Here is a 27,437-nt window from a genome sequence, read left to right on the forward strand (position 1 = left end):
GATTTTGAGAGAAAGACATTTAGAGAGAATAGGAAGTTATCTCGGACTTGCGAGTACTCTTATGGCTAAGCATGTGCCAGTATTTCAAACCAAGGCCTTCCCCAGGATTTTTTTTTTGGAGGGGGTTTCAATTTAAAAAAATTGTTTTTTTTTGGGGGGGGGGGCTAAACAAAAAACCCTCAAAAACGCATACAAAATTTGTTTATATATCCATTTTTGTTACATTTTTACGAGTCAGACAAACATTTCGGGGGGGGGGGGGGGTCCGGCCTTTTTTAAAACATAGAAGTACCTTTAAGTAGGAAAAACTAAATAGGTTTATAACATAATTTAATGGTCAAAGTTGTTTTATTTTTACTTGAATAACGCTGTGGATATCACTTTACTAATGTAACATTATTAATCCCATTACTTATTTCATCTACATTGGCGGTACACTGAGAATTGACTTGTGTCTTAGAAGCTAGATTTTAAGTTTCTGGGAAACTTTGGTAATAAGTTCTAGCTCATTGAACTCAATAGTTTATTAGCCAGTCACAGACCCGAAAATTAGAACCTGTAAGTTATGTGGACATTCAGTATTCGTGCATCTAAAGTGTCTTCCTGTGCATTTTGATGAATAGTGGTAAGGAAGCTCGTCACTGGTAAGGAAGTGATAAGGGGGCAGATTGGACCTCTGGATTTTTCGGCGGATGCAGTATTCTTGCATCTAAAGTGTCTTCCTGTGCATTTTGATGAATAGTGGTAAGGAAGCTTGTCACTGGTAAGGAAGTGATAAGGGGGCAGATTGGACCTCTGGATTTTTGGCGGATATTTACTTCCATTTTTAGGATGTAACGCAACGATCTTTCTGAAATCGACTTAATTATTTGCATTGAATTACAAAATTTCAAGTTTTCAAGTAGTGTCAGAACTCTAGCAAATGGGAATTGTTCAATGTTAACCATTCCCAAAATTTCTAAGGATGCCATGGATCTTTCCTCCGGATTTCTTAACGTCCAGCTATAAAATGCCTCTAAAAAACTTTGCCACTGCTCGACTTTAAAGTCTTTCATTACGCTACAGCAAATTTTGGAAAAATTTTTAAATTCATCGATTGTAAATAAATCAATAAAATATGGTGCTGGTTTCCCCGCAGTAATGATTGAAACAATTTCTTTTAAAGCATTCATCCTCCACTTTTGACTGTCACAATGGAAAAAAGCATTTGCGAGGGCTCCTATATCTCCTTTTTCTCTGTAAATATGAATCATCATCTCAGCAGTTTCATCTCGAGTGCCTAAAAAATTGTATTTCTCAGCAATATATTCAAAATCATCCTTGTCCACTTCACTGTCTACCAAAGCAGAAGTTTCACGTGTATAACACTGAATAATAGTTGGAAAATGCACATTTATTTTAGAGTTTTTATTTTCCACTTTCAGTATGTAACGCAACAATTTTTCTGGAATTGACTTAATTATTTGGAATGTATCGCCAAGTTTCAAATTTTCAAGCAGTGTCAGAACTTCAACAACCGGGAATTGTTCCATGTTAATCATTCCCAAAATTTCTAAGGAAGCTATGGATCTTCCTTCCGGGTTCTTTAACGTCCAGCTATAAAATGTTTTTAAGAAACCCTCCCATTGTTCAATTCTTGAATCTTTCAATACATCACAACAAATTTTGGAAAACTCTTTAAATTCTTCGGTCGTGAACAAATCAACAAAACAAGGTGCCTTTTGCCCAGCAGCAACGATTGGAATGAGTTCTTTTAAAGCAGTCATCTTGGACTTTTGACTATTACAAATGGAAAAAACCTTCCCGAGGGCTTCTATATCTGCCGTTTTTCTATAAATATGAATTATCTTCTCAGCAACTTCTTCCCGAATACCCAGAAAATTGTATTTCTCAACAATATATTCAAAAGCATCCTTGTCCACTTCCTGGAAACACAAAACTGTTTCACCTGTATAACACTGGATGATAAATTTCATTGTCGTAAAATGGACATCATCTGCCATAACTGCATTTGTCTCCTTCTCGAGAAAATCGTTTTCAAACATGCACTTAAATACATCGCTCACTGTTGTTAATAGACTCTTCTTAACCGTAACGTCTCCACCATTACATCGAATAGTAACTATGATGCTGTCACTACTAGTTAGCTTACTTAAAAGGGCTGTGAAAGGTGATGGAAATTCAGCCATTTCTGTCGGCACTTGGCGTAAACCAGTTTTACGCCAGTAGATGACAGGGAGTCTATAAAAAGAAATAGCTCAGTTAAGATGAACAGGTGCTCATGAAAAGATAGGAGCATTTTCAAAGGAATTTAAGCAAAAGTTGTGTTTGCATTAAATTTTTCCAGGTGATGCTGGTCAAGTGTTAGATCAACGTTGTGTTAGATCTGTTTCAAACAGTTCGTGGTAACGAACTGAAAGTAAGGTGTGACACATTCCAATATTAACCTAAACTCTAAACAACGGAATTTTGATAACGATTGATACATCAAAAGAATCAGAAAAGGGAGACTCCTACTAAAACTACTCCTGTAAAACAACGGAAAATTTCAGCCGGTAAATAAGATTTTGCGGGGAAAGATAAACAAAAAAATTAACTCTGTTGCTGAAATATTTCCTATCCTAAGACTTTGACATCAACATTGTATTTGACTTATCTTGAAGGCAAGATCAAGACCCTGAAGGTGTTAACATTTAAATATTTAGAACCATTCGATTCAACTAAAATGTATAAAATAACGCATTAATATTGGTGATCTGAATTCCAAGTGAAGATCAAAGAGGCTGTTTAGTACCTTTGTGAACAACACCGAGAAAAGAAATACCTAAAAAAAAAAAAAAAATCCTACAGTCTTAGAAATATGAAAAAGATATAAAAGCCACAATCTCGCTAGTTTACATTGTTTATGACAGTATTTTCTAAACTAGGAGATGCGCCTTCTTGTGGGAGGCACAGACTAGTCTAAGGGGAGGTGCAAACATTTAGCCAGGATTGACAAATAGTCTAATGAAAGTTAAAACTACGCAGTCGCACAAAATAGCTTAACCCTTTTGCGATGCTGCTAAACACTCCTTTCAGAACGATGAATTAGACGATCTTTGCGAATAATTATTTTCTCAGATTCTACTACTGCTACTACTAACAACTCAACGCAGAACCAAGCCGCCTAAGGCCAACACAGCTACGCACGTTCCTCCTCTATCCCAATTTATTCAAAGCCTCCCTCTTTACACCCTCCCAGGAAGATCCCATTCCTCCGTTATAACTAGATTGATATACCTACAAAAATTGCGGCAGTCTATAGCCATTACTGTTTTCCTTTCCCTACACCAAACTTACCCAGGCTAGAATACCACATTTTTACCTTGGATCCTGTCTATCTGCTCCCGTAACTGTGAGTAAAATTCATCTGAGTCACCAGTCATCTGAGTCAGTCATAAAATGAGTGATTAGTATTCTATTATTAATACCTTCCCAGCCTAAACAAGACTTAGTAGCTTCGGTACTTGTGCATTTTATGGTACCCACGAAAGAAGTCAAGTTTGGTTAATGCTAATGAAATATAATAAAATAGGATGAATATATAATAGTTTAGAAACAAATTTGGGTTATATATTTGCACATTAGAGGGGGGGGGGTAAAACATAGCATATATTAAATACATAACCTAACCTAGGTACCTTCCCCCCCTAAACCCGTAAAAACAACAGTTTAAATATTGTAAACTCAATGAAAACCACGCTTTGCATTCCATTTCAATGGAAAAAAAATGTGTGTGTATGTTTTTTTGTCTGTGTGTGCGTATTTGTGTCTGTGTGTGTTTTTGTGTTTGTGTGTGTGTGTTTTTTTGTGTTTGCGTGTTTGTGTGTTTTTGTATGTCTGTGTTGTGTTTGCGTGTTTTTGTGTGTGTGCATGTCTGTGTTTGTGTGTGTGTTTGTTATTTTGTGTGTGTTCGTATGTGTGTTTGTTTTTCTTGTTTGTGTGTTTGTGTGTGTTTGTTTGTTTTTTTGTGTTTTTGTTTGTTTGTGTCTTTTTGTGTTTGTGTGTGTGTGTGCATGTCTGTGTTTGTTGTGTGTGTGAGTTTGTGTGTGTCTTTTAGTGTTTGTGTGTGTGTGTTTGTGTTTGTTTGTGTTTTGTGTTCGTCTGTTTTTGTGTGTGAGTTTGCGTGTGTCTTTTTGTGTTTTGTGTGTGTGTTTTTTTTTGTGTGTATGTGTTTTATGTTCCAGTTTTTGTGTGTGTGTATGAGTTTGTGTGTGTGTGTGTGTGTGTATCTGTGTGTTTTGTTTGTGTGTTTGTGTGTGCATTCTTGTGTGTTTCAAACGCTAGAAGACGCTTACAATGATGATGACTGTGCTACCGTGGTGCTAAAGAGTAGTGTCTTAATGTGGTGTGAATTGTTTGTGAAAACCTAAACGATTGAGTTGAAATTAAAATTTTTACAAGAGAGTCTTAAAAGTGTTTTGTGGGGAGATGGGGTGATGGCAGAAGGGTGTCTTAAAGTAGTTATAGTGCTGTAATGTGGCGCAAACTTCTTGCGAAAAACCCAAATGAATGACTTGAAAAAAAATTTTTAACAAGAAATCTTTGAAATTTTTTTTTTGGGGGGATGGGGTGATGACAGCGAGGTGTCTTATAGTAGTTATAGTGCTGTACTGTGGGCCGAATTGCTTGCGAAAAACCTGAATGAATGAGTTGAAATAAAATTTTTAACAAGAAATGTCTGAAAAGTGCTTTTGGGAGATTGGGCGATGGCGGAAGGGTGTCTTAGAGTAGTTATAGTGCTGTACTGTGGCACGAATTGCTTGCGAAAACCCCAAATAATTGGCTTGAAATAAAATCTTTTAACAAAGAATGTCTGAAAAAATGTTTTCGGGGGGATAGGGTTATGGCAGCAGGGTGTCTTAGAGTAGTTATAGTGCTGTGCTATGGGTCGAATTGCTCGCGAGAAACCCCCAATGAGTGACTTGAAATAAAATTTTTAACTAGAAATTTCTGAAAAGTGTTTTTGGGGAGATGGGGCGATGACAGAGGGGTGTCTTAGAGAAGTTATTGTGCTTTAGTGTGTGCCAAATTGCTCGCGAAAACCCGAAAGAATAACTCGAAATAAAATTTTTAACGGGAAATATCTGAAAAGTGTTTTTTTGGAGATGGGGTGATGCCAGAGGGTGTCTTAGAGTAGTTAAACTGTGATAGTGTGGTGCAAATTGCTTTAAACCCGAGTGGATGATTTGAAAATAAAATTTTTAACAAGAAATGTCTGAAAAGTGTTTTTGGAGAGATGGGGTGATGGCAGAAGGTTGTCTTAGAGCAGTTATAGTGCTGTACTGTGGCACAAATTGCTTGCGAAAAATCCGAATGAATGAGTTGAAATAAAGTTTTTAACGAGAAATGTCTGAAAAGTGTTTTTGGGAGATGGCAGAAGGGTGTCTTATAGTAGTTATAGTGCTGCACTGTGACACGAATTGCTTGCGAAAAACCCGAATGAATGAGTTGAAGTAAATTTTTTAACGAAAAATGTCTGAAAAGTGTTTTTTGGGAGATGGGGTGATGGTAGAAGGGTGTCTTAGAGTAGATATAGGGCTGTACTGTGGCACGAATTGCTTGCGAAAAACCGAAATGAATGACTTGAAATAAAAAATTTTAACAAAAAATGTCTGAAAAATGTTGTCGGGGTGATGAGTTGATGGCAGCGGGGTGTCTTAGAATAGTTAATAGTGCTGTACTGTGGGCGGAATTGCTTGCGAAAAACCCGAATAATGAGTTGAAATAAAAATTTTAACCAGAATTGTCTGAAAAGTGTTTTTGGGGAGCTGGGGCGATGACAGAGGGGTGTCTTAGGGTAGTTATAGTACTGTAGTGTGGGCCGAATTGCTTGCGAAAACCCGAATGAATGACAAGAAATAAAATTTTAACGAGAAATGTCTTAAAAGTGTTTTTGGGGAGATGGGGCGATGACATAGGGCTGTCTTAGCGTAGTTATAGTGTGGTACTGTGGGCCGAAATGCTCGCGAAAACCAGAATGAATGACTTGAAATAAAGTTTTTAACAAGAAATGTTTGAAAAGTGTTTCGGGGAGATGGGAACGACGACATCGGGGTTTCTTAGAGTAGTTATAGTGCTGTACTGTTGCAGGAATTGCTCGCGTAAACCCGAATGAATGAGTTGAAATAAAATTTTTACCGAGAAATGTCTGAAAAGTGTTTTTGGGGAGATGGGGCGATGACAGAGGGGTGTCTTAGAGTAGTTATAGTGTGTTACTGTGGGCCAAATCGCTCGCGAAAACCCGAATGAATGACTTGAAATACAATTTTTAACAAGAAATGTTTGAAAAGTGTTTTGTTGGGTGATGGGGCGATGACAGAGGGATGTCTTAGAGTAGTTATAGTGTTGTACTTTGGGCTGAAATTAACTTCAAAGAGGGCTCATTTGATTGGAAATTTAAAGTTATAGTTCACTTTTTAAGAGTCAAAAGAGATTGGAGGGCACTTAGCCCCCCCCCTCCACGCCCAGTTTTCCTCAAACCCATCCGATAGCTTTTTTGTAATAGTTCAAAGACCATACAACGAAAATTCAGGGGTCAGCACAGTCCCCGAGGGCAGGTGTTGTAAGTTATGCCCTGGGGGAATATATGGTTCTTATTGAAGGGATTCTCGTAAACACTTCAGAGATGACTCATTTGATGGAAATATAAAGTTCTAGTTCAGTTTTTTAGAGTCAAAAGAGATTGGAGGGCAACTAGCCCCCCCCCTCCCACGGCGCTTTTTCCCCAAATGCATCCAATAAAAGCTTTGAGATAGCCATTAAGTTAAAAATTGCTCAAAAGTCACATAACAAAAACTCAGGTGTTGTCACATACCCCCAGGGCCCGGGGGCAGGCTTTGTAAGTTATGCCCTGGGGTATATATTGTTCGTATGAAAGGAATACTTGTATAAACTTCAGAGAGGGCTCGTTTGATTGGATATTGAAAGTTCGAGCTCAATTTTCAATAGTCAAAAGAGTTCCGAGGGCATCCAGCCCCCCCCACGCCTTCTTTTTCAAAACTGATCTGATGAAAATTTTGAGATAGACATTTTGTTAAAAATAGTTAAAAGGTCAGATATGAAAAAATCCGGTGCCAATAGAACCCCCCAGGGCCTAGGGGAAGGCGTTCTAAGTTATGCCCTAAGGGCATATATGATTTTTATGAAATGGATGCTCGTATAAACTTCATAGAGGGCCCATTTGATTGGAAATTGAAAGTTCTAGCTCACTTTTTAAGAGTAAAGAGAGTTAAACTAGCCCCCCCCCACGCTCTTTTTCCCCCTACCCGTCCGCTACAAATTTTGATATAGCCAGTATTTTGGAATTTGTTCAAAAATTAGATAACAAAAACTCCCTCCAGAGCCCGGGAGATAGGCGTTGTAAGTGTTGTCCTGGGGGTTTATATGGTTCTTATGAAAGAGATGCTCGTATAAACTTCAGAGGGGGTTCATTTGATTGGAAATTGAAAGTTCTAGTTCACGTTTTAAGAGTCAAGAGGGTTAAACTAGCCCCCCCCCCACGCTCTTTTCCCCCAAAACCGTCCGCTACAAATTTTGAGATAGCCAGTATTTTGGAATCTGTTCAAAAATTAGATAACAAAAACTCACTCCAGAGCCCGGGGGATAGGCGTTGTAAGTGTTGTCCTGGGGGCGTATATGGTTCTTATGAAAGAGATGCTCGTATAAACTTCAGAGGGGGCTCATTTGATTGGAAATTGAAACTTCTAGTTCCATTTTTAAGAGTCAAAAGAGATCCGAAAGCAACTAGCCCCCCCCCCATCAACACACCCTTTTTCCCCAAGCCCATCTGATAATCTTTTTATAATATCCATTTCATTAAAAATAGTTCAAAGGTCAGATAAGAAAAAATCCTTTGTCGATGGAACCCACCAGTGCCCGGAGGCAGGCGTTATGAGTAATGCTCTAGGGACCTATATAGTTCTTATGGAAAGGATGCTCGTATAAACTTCGGAGAGGGCTCATTTGATTGGAAATTGAAAGTTCTTGTTCATTTTTTAAGAGTCAAAAGAGATCGGAGGGCAACTAGGCCCCTCCCTCTCCTCCACACCCTAACTGGATCAGATAAAAATTTTGAGATAGACTTTTTGTTAAAAACAGTTCAAAGTTCTGATAACAAAAATTCCGGTGTTGACACAGCCCCCCAGGGCCCGGGGGTATGCGTTGTAAGTTATGCCCTGGGGGTAAATATGGTTATAATGGAAGGGATGCTCGTATGAACTTCATAGAGGGCTCATTTGATTGGAAATTGAAAGTTGTAATTCAATTTTAAGAGTAAAAAGTGATTGGAGGGCAGCTAGCCTCCCCCCACATTCCATTTATATTTTCCCTAAGGCACTTCATATAGAAGGGGTCATCGTATAAACTTCAAAGGGGGCTCATTCGATGGGAAATCGAGAGTTTTAGTGCCCTTTTTAAGAGTCAAAAGAGATCAGAGGGTAACTGGCCCCTCAAGCCCTTTGTACCAAAATACATCTGATAAAAAATTTGAATAGCCATTTTGTTAAAAATAGTTTAAAGGTCAGATAACAAAAACTCCTGGGTCGACACAACCCCCCTAGGGCCGGAGCTGGCGTTGTAACTATTGCTCTTGGGCATATACGGTTCTTATGAAAGGTATGATCGTATAAACTTTGAGAGGGTTCATTTGAATGGACATTAAAATTTGTAGTTCAGTTTCTCAGAGTGAAAAAAGATCGGAGAGCAACTAGCCTCTCCCTCCCTCCACGCCTTTGGGTTTATCGGATGGATAAACCCATCGGAAAAAAAATTAGATGACGATTTTGTTAAAAATAGTTCAACCATCAGATATTAAAACTCCAGGGTCGACATAACCCCCCAGGGCCCAGGGGCAGGCGTTGTAAGTTATACTCAGGGGATATATATGCTTCTTATAGAAGGGATACTCGTATAAACTTCAGAGAGGGCTCATTCGATTGAAAATAGAAAGTTCTAGTTCACTTTTAAAGACTCAAAAGAGACCGAAGCTTAATGCAGTCCCTCCACGCCCTTTTTCGCCAAACATATCCGATAAAAACGTTGAGATAGAAATTTTGTTAAAAATAGTTCAACATCAGATAATGAAAGCTCCGAGGTTGACACAAACCCATTTTTACGTTGACATTGTTACTTTGATATCAGTTTTGATATTTTGATGAATATTTGTTTTTTTTTAGTTTGATTTTGAAATAAGGAATTTTTGAAAACTTGAAACTTTTTTCAATCAAAAACGAAGAGAAATTAATGAAAAAGAACTTTCCGAAAAATGAGTTTTTCAAAGAAAAGTAAAGGTCATTTTAAACTTAAGCTCAGCAGATACAAATATCTTCTAAAGTTCATATTCAAAACGACCAGAAATTAATATTAAAGATTAAATGAAACACAAAACGAACAGAAATTAAATAAACAATGATAGCAAAAACATATAACAAGTAATAATATAAATGAATAAATAGATATTAAAAAGAGCAATATTTAGATTGGATATGAAAATCAAGCATAAGACGAAAAAAATATTTTCATATTAAAGTACAAATGAAACTTAAAACGAACAGAAATTAAATAAACAATCAATGCACGCAAACATACAATAGATATTAATGTAAATTAATAAATAAATCTTAAAACGAGTGCAACTTGAATATGCAATCAAGCTGGAAATGAAGAAAACTCATCACGAACAAAAGTTTGGGTATGCCATCCTTCTCTCAATGTAAAAGTCTAAAACCTACTGCGTCATTGGCGCTTTACTGAAAACTATTTGCGTCTTGAACAGTCATGGAAAGTATAAAAAACATCAAATTGAATATTTAATGTATAATGATATTAATTTTTGAAAGATCCATCAGTTCAAGAATTTTTTTCACTGTAATTGTATTTTTATTTTCAATGCTGTAAGAATTGGAAAAGAAAATATTTGTAATATAATTCGTTTTCAATTAAGCGCCAACGATGCAGTAGGCTTTTGGTTTTTATTTACAGTTAAGAAAGGAGGCAGTATACAAACACTTGTTTGTAGTGAAACTATATTCTTCTTTAATAACTTTAAAAAGAGCCAATAAATTAAACTGAATATTTGTTGTATAATGAAATTAATTGCTGAAAGCTCATCAGTTCAAAATGTTACTATAACTTTAATGTTTATTTTCAATATTAAGTACAAAAGAAAATATTTTTCATAAAATTGGTTTTCAGTGAAGTGCCAATGACGCAGTAAGTTTTAAACTTTTACAGTGAGAGAAGGAGGTCATACCTAAACTCTTGTTTGTGGTGATTTTTGTTCGTTTCAAGCTTGATTTGCAAATTCAATTTAAGTTTCACTCGTTTTAAGATTTATTTATTAATTTACATTAATATCTATTGTATGTTTGTTTGTGTTGATTGTTTATTTGATTTCTGTTCGTTTTAAGTTTCATTTGTACTTTAATAGGAAAATAATTTTTTCGTCTTATGCTTAATTTTCATATTCAATCTAAGCATTACTCGCTCTAAGATCTATTTATTCATTTTTATTATTACTTGTTGTATGTTTTTGCTATGATTATTTATTTAATTTCTGTTCGTTTTGGGTTTCATATATTCTATAATAGTAATTTCTGGTCGTTTTGACTTTTAATTTTAACAGGTATTTGTATCTCCTGAGCTTAAGTTTAAAATGGCCTTTACTTTTCTTTGAAAAACTTATTTTTCGGAAAGTTTTTTTTTAATTAATTTCCTAAAATGGAAGGGAGCCCTGGTAAAATGAAGTTCGGAAATTACTGGTTTATACGGCTCGAAACTTTTCATGATCCTGAATCATTGGCGAAACCTGGCCAAGAAATTTGTAGAATCCGGCCTCTTTATCTTTTTTTTAATCTCTTGCTATAGTAGCAAGTTATAATCAAATAATTTTGGACTGTTGAAAGCCTCATGAGATATTATTGACAAGGCTTTTAGGAAAATGAAGCTATACGCTCTTGGACTACTAAGGTTTCTTATAGGCTGAATAAAGAACAAATCTACGGGATAAACTTTAAAAGTTGAGGCACATCGAGCTGTAGAATTTCAGTTTCAAGTAGCTGGGATGTATGAGATTTTGAATTCGGACTGCCTGCAAACAATTTAGCAAGAGTACGAGGGCCAAGTTTATCATTTGCTACCCCAACAAATAATTAGTTATGTATTGAAGCTAATGTACCATGAGCAAAATGCGATATATTTAAAATACCAAAGTTCCTTTTTTTTAAAGATAATTCCGGCTTCCTCTAATTAAGTTAAATCTAGTTTCAAAAATGAAAAGTCCTTAATCAGCAACGATAAAAAGTGCAGTCACCCCAAGACAAAGAACGGTGCTATCCAAGCCTTAGATTTCGCTAAGAGTGAGTAATAAAAAAGATGCCCCGTACGATATTTATAAGGAAGTTTAAACTATAAGAGCCGTGTGAACGTTTGAATCAGCAGAAATAATTAAAACAATTCATTGGACGAAGGGTACACATCCTTGGCCCATTCGAGCCAATGGTGAGCCAGTTCTTACAGCGCAGGACTGAAGAGCTATGTTTGATAGTAGGGTAGAAGTGCTTTTTGAGATCATTCGTAAAGTTGAAGCCGGATCATTCAGATAGAAGTCTTAAATTCTTTCATCTCGGTCACCGTTATTGTCATTTGAAGGGACTCATTGCTGTGCACCTAAGTATGTAAGTTCAATAAATCTATTGCCTTTTTTATCTGTGTTTATTTCATTTTATATGTCTGCATCTAGTCTGATAATATGCAAATAGTTCGTATGTTTCCAAGGTGTATGCTCCCAGGGAATCAGATCTCCAGATAGGTCGAGAAAAAAGAGGCCGCATTTTTTCATCCCTACAAATACCAAAAGTGTCATCGCTACGGCTTATAACGTTTCTAACCCCTGTTTAGCCTATAAGTATTCGTGTCTCTGAAGTCAGATCTAATCGTGCCATGGAAACGAAGATCTGAGACGTCAGAATTTCTAGTTCAATAATTCTTAATTCCTCATAACTTTTGATGGATTAAATTAAATGAAATAATTCAATGATATTCAAAATCAGCATTAAAATACAATTCGATTAATATGTATATTGGAGAAATTACAGCATCCAGTTCAAATATAAGAAATAACAATAGGGAAATGAACCTATGCCATTCATATCTGATTTATGGCGAAAACCAGGTTTTATTATTGACTACTAAGAATACGTTTGATTAAGATAATAATTTTTCTATCGCTACAAATACTAAAATTTCTATTGCTACAAATAGCGCGAGTCGGTAACTGGAGGAAAACTGCGAACAAATTAGGCTATTATAATTTTGTAATTTAAATTTAATTATTGGAGAGATACAGACATATAAGCAAATTGATTAGGCCTACTGCTGCCAAGCTACGACAGGAAAACCCGTTTATCTCACAGGATATAATAGCCTCCCCCAAAATAGTATAAGTAAAAAAAAAAAATTTTTACATTGATTAAAACGAAAAAAAATGGACGAACTTAATGATTTATTAAGAGTGCATAAGTTAGTCCTGAAAAATATAAAAATGGCCAAATCTATACCAGAGTACAATTGTCAATCAGATATTGACGAATTTAACATCCAATTGACCCAGTTCGTACAACTAACAAAAACAGACGTTGGAGCGTTAAAAAGCATGCTCCTACTACGATTAAAAGGCCATGCTCTCACCCTTCTAAAACAGATGGAAGATGCCATAGGAAATAACTCCAATTTGCGAATAAATATGTTTAATAACTTGTTAAAAGCGTTTAAAGATAGGCTTATAGACACAAGTTCCATAAATAAGTTAAAACACGGAGCAGTAATCTTTGAATTTTCACAGAATATAATGGAATATCTTGATAATATACGCATTTCTGTAGAGGCAAAATACGGAAGTGGTTCGGGACAACTGTTTGAAAAAGTCATACTAAATCCTTTTTTGCAAGGGCTACCCCCAAAACTATATGGAGTGGTAATATCCAAAAATATTCAGACGTTGGATCTTGCAGTTGGAGGTTGATCAGGAGGCGATTGATCGAAGTTGATACGATGGTCGCTAATCATAGTAAAGCAAAAATAAATAGCCTAGGCGATTCAAACGCGAACCTAATCTTCAAGGGTGATCAGGCATCCCCCAATTTCTTTTCAAGGGATAAGCTCCCCAGTGCCACAAAGAAATAAAACGCCAGAACCCGCTAGGCAGAAAACAGTACGTTTTCAGCCTATTAAATAATCTAATTATGGAAATAACCCTACAATAATAAAGTGCTATAATTGTAATCGTGTTGGCCATATCGCGAGAGAGTGCCATTATGTCCCCAATCCCATACCAAGAATTGCTGTCGGTAACACGCAAAATTACGGCAACCATTTGTTTGGAAGAACAAATTTTAGCACCGGTCGTGCAATAGGCTATAGCCAGGGAGGATTGCGCCAATCAGTACCTTACAATGCGTACCAACAAAATTTGTATAACCCTCCCCCAAGAGACAAATTAAATACCGATTTGAAAACCCAAATACTCGCCAAGGCCAATAAAATGCAAGAATGCCATATAGAAATCACGAAAATTTGCCGATGGGAAATGAAAATTGTGCAAGCCAATGGCATTGGCAGTCAACGCCAGCAAGTGGCACCGACACGAGACATTCACGTTACCATAATAATACATGGCGAAGACAGACAGACGTAAATCAATTAGATATGCCAACGGAAACTCATACGTCTGAATATCTATTACAGGCACCGACACATGAAATAACTCCTCAGGGAAACTTTTCAGGCCCCTCAGAAATAGAAATTGGACCCAGGAAGTGCCCGGAATAATTAATAGTTCAAAGACAATGTTAGTACCGTCTTGTGGTTATTTTAATAACAAGTTACCTATATTTAATTATTTTTGTGCAGAAAATTTTTGTTTTAAGGCTTTGATTGACTCAGGTGCAAAAATTAGTATCATAAACTCTTGCGTATTTAATATGTTGCCTCTACGTATTAGGCGACAGAGGAACCCTACTGATCCCAATTTAACGAGCGTGACAGGTCATAAATTAAATGCAAAAGGTTAAATTTGCCTAAACGTAAGAAGAGACAATAGAACCTTTATGACAAATTTTATTATATGCGATAACTTCCCATATGAAGCTATTATAGGCGCAAATTTTCTAAGGTCTAATAGAATACTATTAGACGTAGCAAATTAGAGGCTTGTCTACCCAGCTAAGGTAGGGGAAGAAATTTCTACCCTAAGAAGTCGTAACAGAGGTTACAAAGACAACGTAACAGTAAACAGAATTTCTGGTGGTATAATGTCGCAATATTTTGAACCTCATGTCTCGCAAAGACATGGCATAATTGGAAATTTGTTCAATTACCCTGGAAGACATTGCAGAAATGAAGTAAATTTAAATAATAAAAGTTCTGAATCTGCAAAAATAAAAATAGGAGATATACGACAATACAGGTCAAACGAAATTAAGAAAATAGCGGAATTATGGAAGAACATAATAAAACCCAACGTGACGCCACAAGATGCCGCAATGGTGCAGCATAGCACCAGTATGAATCTAATAAACAATGAAAATAGAGAGAAATATTACGGATTCACGATAAGGAAAACAAAAGTCCCTCCCAAAACGATGGAAAAAATTCAAATATCACAGAGATTGAGCCAGTGATTAGCAAATCTGAAATATGGTTGGCAGCCCCATCTGAAATACCCGAAAATCTGCTATGTGAGGAACAGATTATATCTTATGACAAAGGAGAAGATTTTATTTGGGTAACTAACAATCACGAAAATGATACAATTACAATTAAAAAGGGGGCGTGTCTAGTTAAAATCCAGGTTTTAACGGAGAATGATTTAAATAGATGGGAACTCAATTCTCAAAATTCTAAAAGAAACCTAGTTAACGGTATCAAAACTTCAAATAACAAATATCCTTTAACTAAATCTCAATCTTTAAACGAATTTAATATGGATCATATTACGGACTCGGAACTTAAGAAAAAATTATACGAATTATTATGGAATTTTAAGAATGTATTCTCTGCATCTGACAATGACATTGGGCTAATACCATATTATGAACATTCAATTTTAACGACTGGTAATCCCGTAGCAAAACAGCCATATCGTGTGCCATATAAGCACAAAGAGTGGTTAAAAAATAAAATCCATGAATTAGAAAAAAACGAAATTATACGCCCAAGTATAAGTCCATATAGTGCACCAGTGATCTTAGTACCAAAAAAGAATGGAGATCTTAGACTCGTAGTAGATTATGGAGCCCTCAACAAGTAGTTAGCGATAAATTTCCTCTACCAAGAATAGATGAAATTCTTGACTCAATTTCAAGCAAAAACAAAATTTTTACTTCTTTGGACCTTACCCAAGGTTACCATCAAGTGAAAATAGCCGAAAAGGATGTCCATAAAACTGCATTTTCAGCATCTGAATGTGGTTCATATGAGTACTTAAGAGTACCATTTGGACTTAAAACAAGTTAAAGTGCGCTATGTAGAACCCTAGCGTCGCTGTTATAAACAATAAAAATTATACTTTACTATGTTAATGATTTGATTTGTATGGAAGAAGGCAGTGAAACGCTCTTGTTAATATTAACTATGGTATCCAAGAAATCTAGACTCGGCAACTTAAACTGTTAGCCCAATACCTTTAACTTTTTTAAACCTCAAATTAAATTTTTAGGAGTAGTAGTTGCAAAAGGGAAGATATCCCAATGCTCTGATAAAATAAAAAGTGCTGAAAAGTTGAAGCCCCCCAAAAATAAGTGATACGGATCTGGAATTTTAGGCCTTTTGCAAAATTTCGGGAACGGTTTGCACTATTATACCACTGCTATAAAACCCCTTACAGACCTAACTAATAATCATTCCCATCACGTCTTATAGACTCAAGAAGCTCAAACTTCCTAAATCCAACTCGAAAAGGCAATCACTAATGACCCAATATTAGCACTCACTGATTTCAAAAACGGAAGATTTGTGGTTACAACGGATGCTACTTCAAAAGGCATTGGCGCAATTCTTTCGCAAATAATCACGGTAGAAAACCCTAATCCCCTAGAGGGAACGCCTAAACAAAAAGAAATAGAAAAAGCTATATGCTATTCGAGTAAAACTTTATCAAAAGGCGAAAGTAGTTATTCCGCCACAAACTTAGAATTATTATCTATTATCCACCACTTGGACAAATTTAGACATTATTTAATTGGTAGAAAATTTATACTACGATCAGACCATAAAAGCTTGCAGTACCTGCGCACATTTAAAAACCCCACAGGAATTCTAGCTAGATGGATTATGAAAATCCAAGACCTAGATTACGAATTTGAACATTTAAAAGGTAAACAAAATGCAGCTTGTGACTTTTTGAGTAGATACCTAGAAAATACTCCGTCGGAAACTGAAGAAAATGAAGTTAATGCTATCAATGCTAAAAGCAAACACAAATGTAAGAAAAACAAAGTCAAAGACACAGTAAAAGAAAATAAGATTAACTATTGTCCCTTGTCTTTGGAAAATATAAAAAGAAAGCAAAAAAAGGACGAACTGTGTGTAGCACTAATTGATTATTTTGTGAATGATAATGCGTTACCGGATAAATTCAAAACTCTTAGAAAAGAGATAGATAATTTTTACTAGGATTTTGATGAAGAGGTACTGTGTAGAATCGTGACTTCTGAGACAAACAGAAACCAAACCTCAATAATACCTGTTCTACCACAAAACTCGATAGGTCCTGCATTTGAATATTTTCATTCAGATACAGGTGGACATTTAGGAGTAATGAAAACGTTCCATAAATTGAAACAATATTTTTAAATGCCGTCTGCACTGACAAAACTTAAAGAATTTATAAGTACATGCGAAGCATGTTACCTAAGAAAAATTCCCCCAGCTGACCTTAATCCTACAATGGGGAGGATCCCGGTAGCAAAGTACCCCTTCGATATTATCTCATTTGACCTATACGGGACAAGTGGAGGCTTACCTGTTTCTAGCAGAGGCCATACTTGTATTCTTTTGGTTATAGATCATTTTTCCTGATTTAATTTTGCAAAAGCATTAAAAAATCAAGGTGCTTATGCCACAAGTAAGGCGTTAGCAAATTATTTTTACAATTTGGCATTCCTAATAAAATTTTGAGTGACAACAGGAGCAATTTTGTTTCGAAAGTAACAAAAGACTTGATGAGTTTTCTTAATATAGAGAAAATGGTGACAGCCCCGTGCAAACCGAAGGCGATTGTTAGAATATAAAACAGGCATAACATATTTCTGAAAGTTTTAAGTATTTATGCGAAAGACCATAAGAGTGATTAAAATCAATTATTACATTATTTGACAAATGTAATCAACACTGCTTATTCATAATCAACCCAATACAATCCATTTTATTTACTTTTGGGTCGTGATTTTAGAATCCAGTATGATGAGATTATTGAATCTCGGCAGTATTATAACAACTCAGAAGATTATAAACAGGAATTCATAAATAGGATGAAGAAAACTTATAAAATAGTTAGGCAAGAGCTGGAAAAATGTAAAATAAACCAAGAGCTTAGAAACCAACCCAAAGTTAAGGGGAATATAGATTTCAAAGTAGGAGACTTCGTTTACCTAAAGAACGAGGCAAAAACGGAATGAAAAAAACTTTCCAACAAATATTCTGGACCGTACAGAATAGTCAAAAAGTACGAAAACGAATATACTTTTAAAATGGATAACCCCGATAGTGGAAGAACTTACAAGGCGCTTGTTAGCCGAATAAAAAGAGCCAAATTTCCAGAGAGATGGGTATCCCATCCCTCTTCTACTGATTCGTCAGATTCAGAAAATAAGCCCCCTAGGTCGAGATTGGCAGAGTTAAAACCCTTAGATTTCAGGCAAGACCACTTCTAAAATGGCAGTGATGAACAATACTAAAAAGAATTTTTAGCGATGAAAAATCTAGTTGTTCCAAAGAAAAAATCCCTAATACCTGGATTTTCTCCTGAAATAAAAACACCAAAAAGTCCAAAAAGTTATTCATCGGCGAGCACAGGAGATTTGGATTATACAATATCTCCAAAAACCCAATTTTCCCCGATAGAATTTCGACCTCTTGTCCCCCCAAAAGATTTCCAGACGATATGGTTTCCCCTGCAACACCAATAGAAAGGCCCCTGTCTTTACAGGAAGAATTAAACAGAGCTGTAGAAACTCCGGTATTACTGTAAAGAAAATTCCTCCCAAAAATTTAACTAAAACAAACCTACGAGAGGCTATGGATTTAATAAATTTTCCCATAAAAACGAGTCAAAGTACATTACCCGAGAATAAAACTCCCAAGGATGACCAGCAAGGTCAATATCATGATATAACTGTGTCCAAGGTCAAACCTAAACAGTGGACTTCATGGAGGGAAACCCTAGTGCAAAGAGTGCCCCATCCCCCTGAAGACATGGCCTAAAAACAATGGAGGAACCCCACAAAAACTATTGATTCCTCCCAAAGCTCTCAAGAATCTTTCAAATCCCCCGAGTTGAGAACTAAAGGCGATGACCTAGGGAATAAACATTCTACTTACAGAGGAGTAGAAATTTACGAAGGAATGGCAGGTGATACCTCAAAAAGTGCCACCCCTAAAAGTTCTAATCCGGATTCGTCGGAAACCAGTTCCGAAGAGTCCGACGGTGAATCAGACCATATAGTAGCTAAAGAAAAAGGGAAATCAAAACCGAATTCAGCAGCTGCACACGCGAAGGAAACAAGATTAAAAGGGCAAGAATTTTGGAAAAAACAATACAAGAAGTTTGACCTTATTTCTTTAGAAAAACCAAAAAAGAAAAACCCACAAGAAACAGAGGAGAAAATAACGACAGTCAGGTAGAACGGTTAAAAAACCTGACAGATGGAAATATCCCTAATTAATGTAAAGACAAATTTCAAATATAATAAATTTAACACCATAATAAATTTAACAATGTGCAAGTAAAGTTAACCAAGTCAATATTAACGAAAAAAAATTAAAATATATAATACAAGTGATGTCAAAACGTCGGCGATCAGAGAGAAAGGCCCAAGGTGGGATGCTCGTGGTCGACCGATGGTGACAAATAGTGTTTTTAGGTCATGTTTGGCACATTCTGCCTACCGGGTAGCTGCCTTACGAAAATCAACTATACCCCTGCACATGTGAATTAATCAGTTGGATAATCTATAATATAACCGGTCATTAACATCAATGACGGAATTTGTATCATGGGGAGTGGTTGTTCAGTCTCCCCCACAGACGGTGTTTTATTCAGTATGTGGGAGAGACTGTCCCTATACTCCTCCGTGGAATTCAACTTATTTCTACAAAATGAACTATAGAAATCGTCCCCTGCTCAGTAATAAGTTATTTAATCAAATTTAAATAGATGAACCAAGTTTTGTGGGAAGCCTTGGGACAAACTAAAAGCCCATGTAGCTTTTAATTGTTGGGTTTTGGCAGTTCCCTCGGATTTTATATGAAAATGCGACCCGTGTCCTAACCAAGATGGATATTATCCAAAACAAGAAATTATCAGTACAGAAGCGTCTAATTATATGAAATACTTTGTCCTAGTGCAGATTGTTAATTGTTTTAGGCCTACACATAAAATAGGATACCAGTGTAATTACGTGCTGCACGCTTACTTATTCATGTGTTTCTTACTCGAGAAATATAATGTTTCTTACTCGAGAAATATATGTACCTATAGTTGGCTATTGGTACGTTTATGTGTTGAAGTTCATGGCGGATCTGGAATTATATCTCAATAATAAAATGTAAAATTTTAAAACCATTTGACCAGTTAAGATATATGGATTGAAACCCCGTGTATGTCCAATGGCGACTAAGTAAAACCCACAAGGAATTTCCTATTAATGTGAAGGTGTTTTTCGCTTAACGGATTCTAATAAGACTTTAATATCATATTTATTTATTTAGTGCTGAAGGGTTTGCTCAAACATTAGCCTTCTAAAAAGATATTGATGTCAGTTCTTCATTACGCTTATATTCTTTGCCAAGCATCAACTGGAATATACGCGGGCAAGCTTGGAAATCCTGCATCTAATTACCTTATCCGAAAGGCGAATATGAGGCACCAATGTTGACTTGTAATTACGGAAAAATCCTGAGACTAAGAAGGCGAAAACCAAAAAAAAGAACACGGGGAAACAGCTAATATGCAGAGGTTAAACCCGACACCCCCTGAGAACGTCTAAGCCAAGAAATAGGGAAGGCATTAGAAAACGAGTGGGTATAGAGGTCTCCATTCGTCCTTGTTATGTCTTGTTCCCTCATTGTAGTATCGTTTACGTAAAACCCTGTGGCTACGACGCTACAACATGCATATCTTAAACAGCACGGACGTGCGTGAACAATGCAGACATGAAATATGTTGTAAAATTAGACCTCAAAAATTAACCATGTAGTATAAACTCTGTTTAAATGATTATTTTAAATCTAACGTAAAAATTAACTAAGTGTTGTAATAAGTCAAAATAAAGTGTATGTAGTAATGTATATTAGAAAGTATAAGTTCCCAATGGGAACTATGTTGTTTTATTATAACCCAATCAATGCATGACTTATTTGTACTATAAGTATTTACTTCAAAGAACGTGTGATTCTGCCTCGTTGTTTTTATTACAGGAAGTGGATGGACACATTGGATATAGAGCATTACAATGAGTTACCCAGTACAGACACAACCTAGTAGCATCTATTTTCTTCGTACCTCAACCAACGAAGAGTACTCACCATAGAGTCCAGGCAATTTTCATCCCAGCTTCGTCCACGAAAACAACAGTTACCTTTGATCATTCAACCTTCAACCACAAACCATATTACGTGTCAGGTAAAAATTATATTTGAATCTCAGTATCCAGTGCTTTATCGAACTATATAATCACATAAATGCTGAGAACCCCATCGGACAGTACAAAATAAATACCTAGATATCGCCTTTGATACCCATTTTTGGACCCCAGAATCATTTGACTGTACAGCGATGATATTTGAATATTTATGATATTTAATGATATTTAACGATATTTGAAGTTAAATGATATTTAAAGACATTTGAAGATATTTGAAGCTGATGTTAAAGACAATTTGAAGTTTAATTCTGTGAACCCCATCGATCAGTACAAGATAAACGATTGTTGAAGTCAAATGATATTTGAAGATGTTTGAAGCTGAAATTAAAGACAATATGTTAAAAGAGTCACTATAATTGGATGTCAACCCGATCCGAAGCCAAAATTCTATTATCCCGTGATTAGCCCAGGAATCACCGCAAAGGGTAATCGACGCAAGCCAAGAGCTAACAATTTCATAAGAGGCACAAATGAACAATTTTACGTGAGAATACATTCTCTATGTGCCTCAAAATATCCTAAAAAATGATATGCTCAGAAGAAAATAACCGCACGCCCAGTGTTCGACCCCTTAATGATAAGGCACCCTATGAACTATCAAAGGAAAAGCAGGTGAGAGTAAACCCTGATAGCGTATGCCAGCACATGCAGTTAGAAGCGTCATTTCCCAGTTGAAAATTAAAGAAGGCTCATCATGTGAACACAATCGTGCTTGAACTATCCCATGAAGAAACCATATCGTAAGTGCTTTAAAGAATTTTGCCAAGACGAAAGGAGTGAAGGACAATAATTTACAACAGGAGGATTGAGTACACTAAGGACTCGACGGTAATAAAATAGATTTGAATTTACATATGTTACTTCCTAATAACTTTGATAAATCAAAAATCCCAATCGTGAAAGTGTTTTACTGTTACCATTGAATATGGTAAACACAATATTGTTTGTAATAAATCATTCATGTATGTACTGCTAGAGGTTCATGTAGAATTAGGTGTAGTGTTATCATGTTATCCATTTAATGTAGTGTATATATAATGTAGTACGCCATGTATAAAGCAAAATAAAAAAAAAAAGCCCTGTAAAAATTGAAAAAAAAATATTTAGTATAGTAGCTAGGCTAGAACAATGAATAATCTTATTCCGGTAGATGAATTTTAGATAGGGCTGTAGAATAAAATAAGAAAGGTAATAGAGAAAATTTTTAGCACCCCTGGTTAATCCCTAACATAGATATAAAATAATTGAGTAGAAGGAATATGTAATAACTGAAGAACATAAGCCAAAAGGGGATCATTTGGTAGTGACAAGACGTCATTAATTGTTGTGAAGGGTAATATGTACCATGAGTACAATGCGGTGTATTTTACATACCAAAGTTCCTTCTTTTTAAAGATAATTCCGGCTTCCTCTAATTAAGTTAAATCTAGTTTCAAAAATAAAAAGTCCTTAATCAGCAAAGAGAAAAAGTGCAGTCACCCCAAGACAAAGAACGGCGCTATCCAAGCCTTAGATTTCGCTAAGAGAGTGAGTAATAAAAAAAGATGCTACGTACGATATTTCTAAGGAAGTTTAAACTATAAGAGCCGTGTGAGCGTTTGAATCAGCAGAAATAATTAAAACAATTCATCGGACGAAGGATACACATCCTTGGCCCACTCGGGCCAATGGTGAGCCAGTTCTTACAGCGCAGGACTGAAGAGCTATGTTTGATAGTGGGGTAGAAGTGCTTTTTCAGATTATTCGTAGAGTTGAAGCAGGACCATTCAGATAGAAGTCTTAAATTCTTTCATCTTGGTCACCGTTATTGTCATTTGAAGTGATCCATTGCTGTGCACCTAAGTATGTAAGTTCAATAAATCTATTGCCTTTTTTATCTGTGTTTATTTCATTTTATGTCTGCATCTAGTCTGATAATAGGTAAATAGTTCGCATGTCTCCAAGGTAAATGCTCCCAGGGAATCAGATCTCCAGATAGCTCGAGAAAAAAGAGGCCACATTTTTTTCATCCCTACAAATACCAAAAGTTGTCATCGCTACGGCTTATAACGTTTCTAACCCCTGTTTAGCCTATAAGTATTCGTGTCTCTGAAGTCAGATCTAATCTTGCCGTGGAAACAAAGCTCTGAGACGTCAGAATTTCTAGTTCAATAATTCTTAATTCCTCATAACTTTTGATGGATTAAATTAAATGAAATAATTCAATGATATTCAAAATCAGCATTAAAATACAATTCGATTAATATGTATATTGGAGAAATTACAGCATCCAGTTCAAATATAAGAAATAACAATAGGGAAATGAACCTATGCCATTCATATCTGATTTATTGAGGAAGCCAGGTTTTATTATTGACTAGTAAGAATACGTTTGATTCAAATACTAATTTTTCTATTGCTGCAAATAACAAAATATTTTCATCACTACACTAATTCGACTCTTTGATTTATACCCTTTGAGGCGTAAACCTCAATCGACATCGCTTGAGTTCAGATGCCATAAAATTAATTAAGATTAAATATACGGGATTAATTCAGCCAGGATTGAGGAATCAGACATGATTTAATATTTTGTTATTTTCAGTTATATTTTAATTTTTAAAGGTGCTTTTTAAAGCCTAGATACATCGATTAAACAATCATCAAAAACAAGAATTAGACGCTCTAAAACCACTGGTGGCTTTAGACTTGTGGCGTCAACAATCAGTAATGGAACTACAAATGAGCTTGAGTCATAATAGAAACTATGTTGATACTGAAAATAAAACTTAAAATTTACTTACGAAGTATCTGAAAGGTCAAACTAGAAATCAGACAAAGTATGCTGATTTGATATCGAAAATTTTACACCTAATAGAATTATCTCATATGCAGAACTTTTGTTGACCCTTTATCTCTTGTTTGCCTCTTATCTATGGCTGTACTATCAACATTTTTCTGACAAGAAAGATAACAAAGTATTGTTTTCTTGGTTAACTGAAGAAACTTTTTCAAGATTTTCATTATGTTGTACCAGAAATTTTTCGATCTGATATATAAGTAAGACGGGAAGATAGTCATACAGAAATTCATATATGAAGCATATCGATCTGTTATTACCTTGGCTTGCCTTTTGGCCCAACAATTAAAGCTACGCGGGAGTTGGTGTTATCTTCTGTACTAGGAAAACTTATGGCCTGCTAGTCAGGGTGAAAGATCGTTTTGATAAACAAAGACTTGCTATAATTTATAATTCAATTTTTGCACCTCATGTATTTTTCATTTTTCCATTTTTGAAGTAATTAAGTAAAAGTGATAAAAAGCGTATCCGCGTGTACTTCTTCCGGTTTTGTAAATATTTTCTTGGAATTCCACTGCGGTTCAAATATAGGTATATTATACGACAATTCGGAATATTTGATATTAATGTTAAAATGGATCAAAAATACGACCGATTTCTTAGAGGATCTAGAGAAAATGGAATAGATTTTCCCCTTAATTGTCTCGTTTAATGAAAAATAGTTTTGTCGCCATTGCTTTAACAAAACAGCTATTTATGCGTTATGTATTATGATTATTATGCGTTATGTTTTATGAGTGTTTTTAGTGTTATGCACTAATGAGTTATCTCGAGCTATTTATTATATATTCATGAGTTATTGAGTATTATCAGCTGCTTGTTATCGTCCTTTTCGTTAGAAGTGTAATTTTTGTATTTTTCAGTTTTCTTTTCATTTATTTCCTATACTCCTCTGTGTGCATCTTGTATGTATAGAGGGCATATATAAATTATTATTATATCATGGTTCCTTTGAAACGTGGTCTTTTGTGATAAGCTTACAGGTGTAACTGGTATGACTGCGACTACTTGTGCTATTGACCTCTTTCGACTGCGACTATTTAAAACGTCGGTAAAGGAAATTTCCTTTTGAGAACAGCTTAGCATATGGTTTAAAGCATTTGAATGACTAATATGTTTACTCTGAAGAAACAGTGTAACAGCGACATTTCCTCCTAAAAATGTAATTTTTTTGAAGGATTATTCTTTCAAGATGAAGGAAATTTTGCTCAAGCTGAAAAAGCGACATTTTAAAAGTAAAAAATGTCTATTTATACGTTACTTTTCATGACTTGGCTTATTTATATGGACCTCGTTTTAGATGCAATTAAATAAAACAAATAAATTTTTTTTCAAGCGAAATTAAGAGCGACATTAAAAATTACGAACAGAAATCAATCCGTATATGAGGGAGCTTCCCTCTAATCTACCTTCTGTTTTTTACACGATAATTGGACTGCATGTGCAAATTCTTCAAGAAAAATGGATCAAACGCAAGCACCGTTGAGTTTGGATAACAAGTATTTTTAAAGTGCGATGTAAATTTATCCTAATGAGCTTATTAATAAACCTGCTTTGGGACTACTAAATACTATCTTATGAAACACTTATTATTATTGTTTTCAAAGATATTTACAGTCAAATCGCCACAATCTTTCATGCAATCCCAAGGATGCGCCTTGAAAACAAGAATAAATACATAAACAAATTGAATTGTCTACTGAGAGTCTTTTAAAAATACACCAAATGACGTTGTCCATTCTAAATCGTGTAGAAAACACATAAAAATGCTGTGTTATGCTTTGAATATATTGGGATCAAGAAGGAGCGTGCACGGCTGTGTTTGCCTCGGTGCTGTAATTAGTAGATAAAATGACTAGATGAGGTCTCAATGACTTTTAGAACTGGTTGGCCTTGACTGGCAAGTGTACTTACAGCCAGATCCTTATCCACAATATATAATACATACTCTAGACAGAAAAAAATACATAATGTAAGGGCATTGGTGCCTGCTTCCCTCGTGCTTTTAGAAAATATGTAAATGTTCAAAAGGGTATTTATTGTCTGGGTATTTTTGAAGTCATTCATATGAATTTTTTTTATTAAGGTCTTAAAGGAATTTCTGCAAAGTCTTGACCTACTTAGATCGTTTTTTTTCACTCCAAAATAGCAGTAGTATGCCAGTTTTCATAAAAGATTATATTGGACAAAAAAGAGATACATATACAATTGTTGTTTGTTTAATAAAATGGATTTATTTTGAAATAAAATTTTTCCATTTTGGTTCTTCCAAATTTTTTTCAGCTACGAAAAAACCCCTTGTGCTTAGGCTATTCTACTACTTGAATCTTTACTCTACCCACCATCCTCACTTATAATACCACTTTGGTTAGTGAGGATATTTCTTATATCCTTTAGGCCGTCCTAGCTAAGCTAGGACTTTAATAGCCGTCCTAGCTAAGTGGACTGGTGCGCTGGATTTAGTATCCTTGGTCTGAGAGGATGAGGGTTCGAATTCGAATTTGGTTTGTGACGGGGGCTGGTGGCGTGACTCTCTAAGCTCAGCCGGAGTCGACCCAGCTTTAAATGGGTACCTGGAGAAATCTGGTGAAGGTAGACCGGAAGGGTGTGCGAAATCACAGGATGGTTGGCCCCCAACACCCCATTGCACTTCCTGGCTGAAGGGCCAAGAAACGGATATCAGCACCGCCGGTAGGGACTTTAAAGTCCAATGCCGTATTCTTTACCTTTAGGACTTTGGCCGAGGGTAAGTGGTGTGACACTGCTGGCTCAGTCACCGTGAATCCGGGGAGCTTATAGCTGAATAAATTACCACGTGTGTTCTGAATGTAAGATGCCAGGTGAGGTGGAAAACCCCTGGTCTTGCTGCAAGATCAAGATGTGAGGTTGACTTTCTCGTGATCCACCATCACCTCTTCATCCTCACTTGTTTCTATGTTAAGCGACTCAATATTATCTTTGAAACTTAGAAGGCTGACTTATTCTACTATTTAAGTTGAAAAATAAACAAATTTTTTGTACAAATACAGTTCATGCCCTTATATTTCTCTATGTAAGTAGCAAAGAGCTATCCTCTGGTCATGGCACCATATAGTTATTAGGATAAGCTATAAGAATTAGAACTAGAAATAAATTCAGTAGTCCTTAACTCAGCAACCCAGAAATACCTCTTCAAACCAAGCTTAATTTTAAACCCTGTATATTTGTGGTAGAAATGGAGAAAATGAGGTTTCTATATAAATTTGGTTTTCATTTACGTAGTTCTTAAAACAATAACGATAGTGTTAGAAATATTATAAGCATTTTCAAAAAAAAAATTAAATTATATTCTGTTTTTTTTATTTGAGCTCTATTTTATATGTATTTAAACCTTGAGAATGTGAGTTATAAATTATTTGTTACAATTGTAATATGTTCTATTTGAACAAAACTGTCCTAAAGTTCACTTAAAGTGTTGAAAGGTAAGAAGTTTTAGAGAGGTATGGATTATAAACTCAAGTTATTTAGTTTAGGATGAAGCTTGTAACTAAATGAGCATAATACTGATTTATAATACTTATACTCATAATACCTTAGAGCAAAAAAGTACACTGAGAAAAAGAAAACGAGAGAAAATGGGAAAGTTAAGAGATTTTGAG

General features: G+C 35.5%; 1 protein-coding gene across 1 annotated transcript; it reads right to left on the reverse strand.

The window, feature by feature from the left end:
- Nucleotides 1-338: 338 nt before the first annotated feature.
- On the reverse strand, nt 339-23,835 carry LOC148945525 (uncharacterized). Its single transcript, XM_089099189.1, has 2 exons — nt 23,744-23,835; nt 339-2,241 (listed from the first exon to the last, which is right to left on the reverse strand). The coding sequence occupies exon 2, from the start codon at nt 2,187-2,189 to the stop codon at nt 639-641; it is 1,551 nt and encodes a 516-aa protein (XP_088955315.1). The 5' UTR covers nt 2,190-2,241; nt 23,744-23,835; the 3' UTR covers nt 339-638.
- Nucleotides 23,836-27,437: the final 3,602 nt, after the last annotated feature.

This window comes from Artemia sp. Qi Xiang Cuo, chromosome 13 (assembly GCF_049724085.1).
Source record: "Artemia sp. Qi Xiang Cuo chromosome 13, ASM4972408v1, whole genome shotgun sequence".
NCBI lineage: Eukaryota > Metazoa > Arthropoda > Branchiopoda > Anostraca > Artemiidae > Artemia > Artemia sp. Qi Xiang Cuo.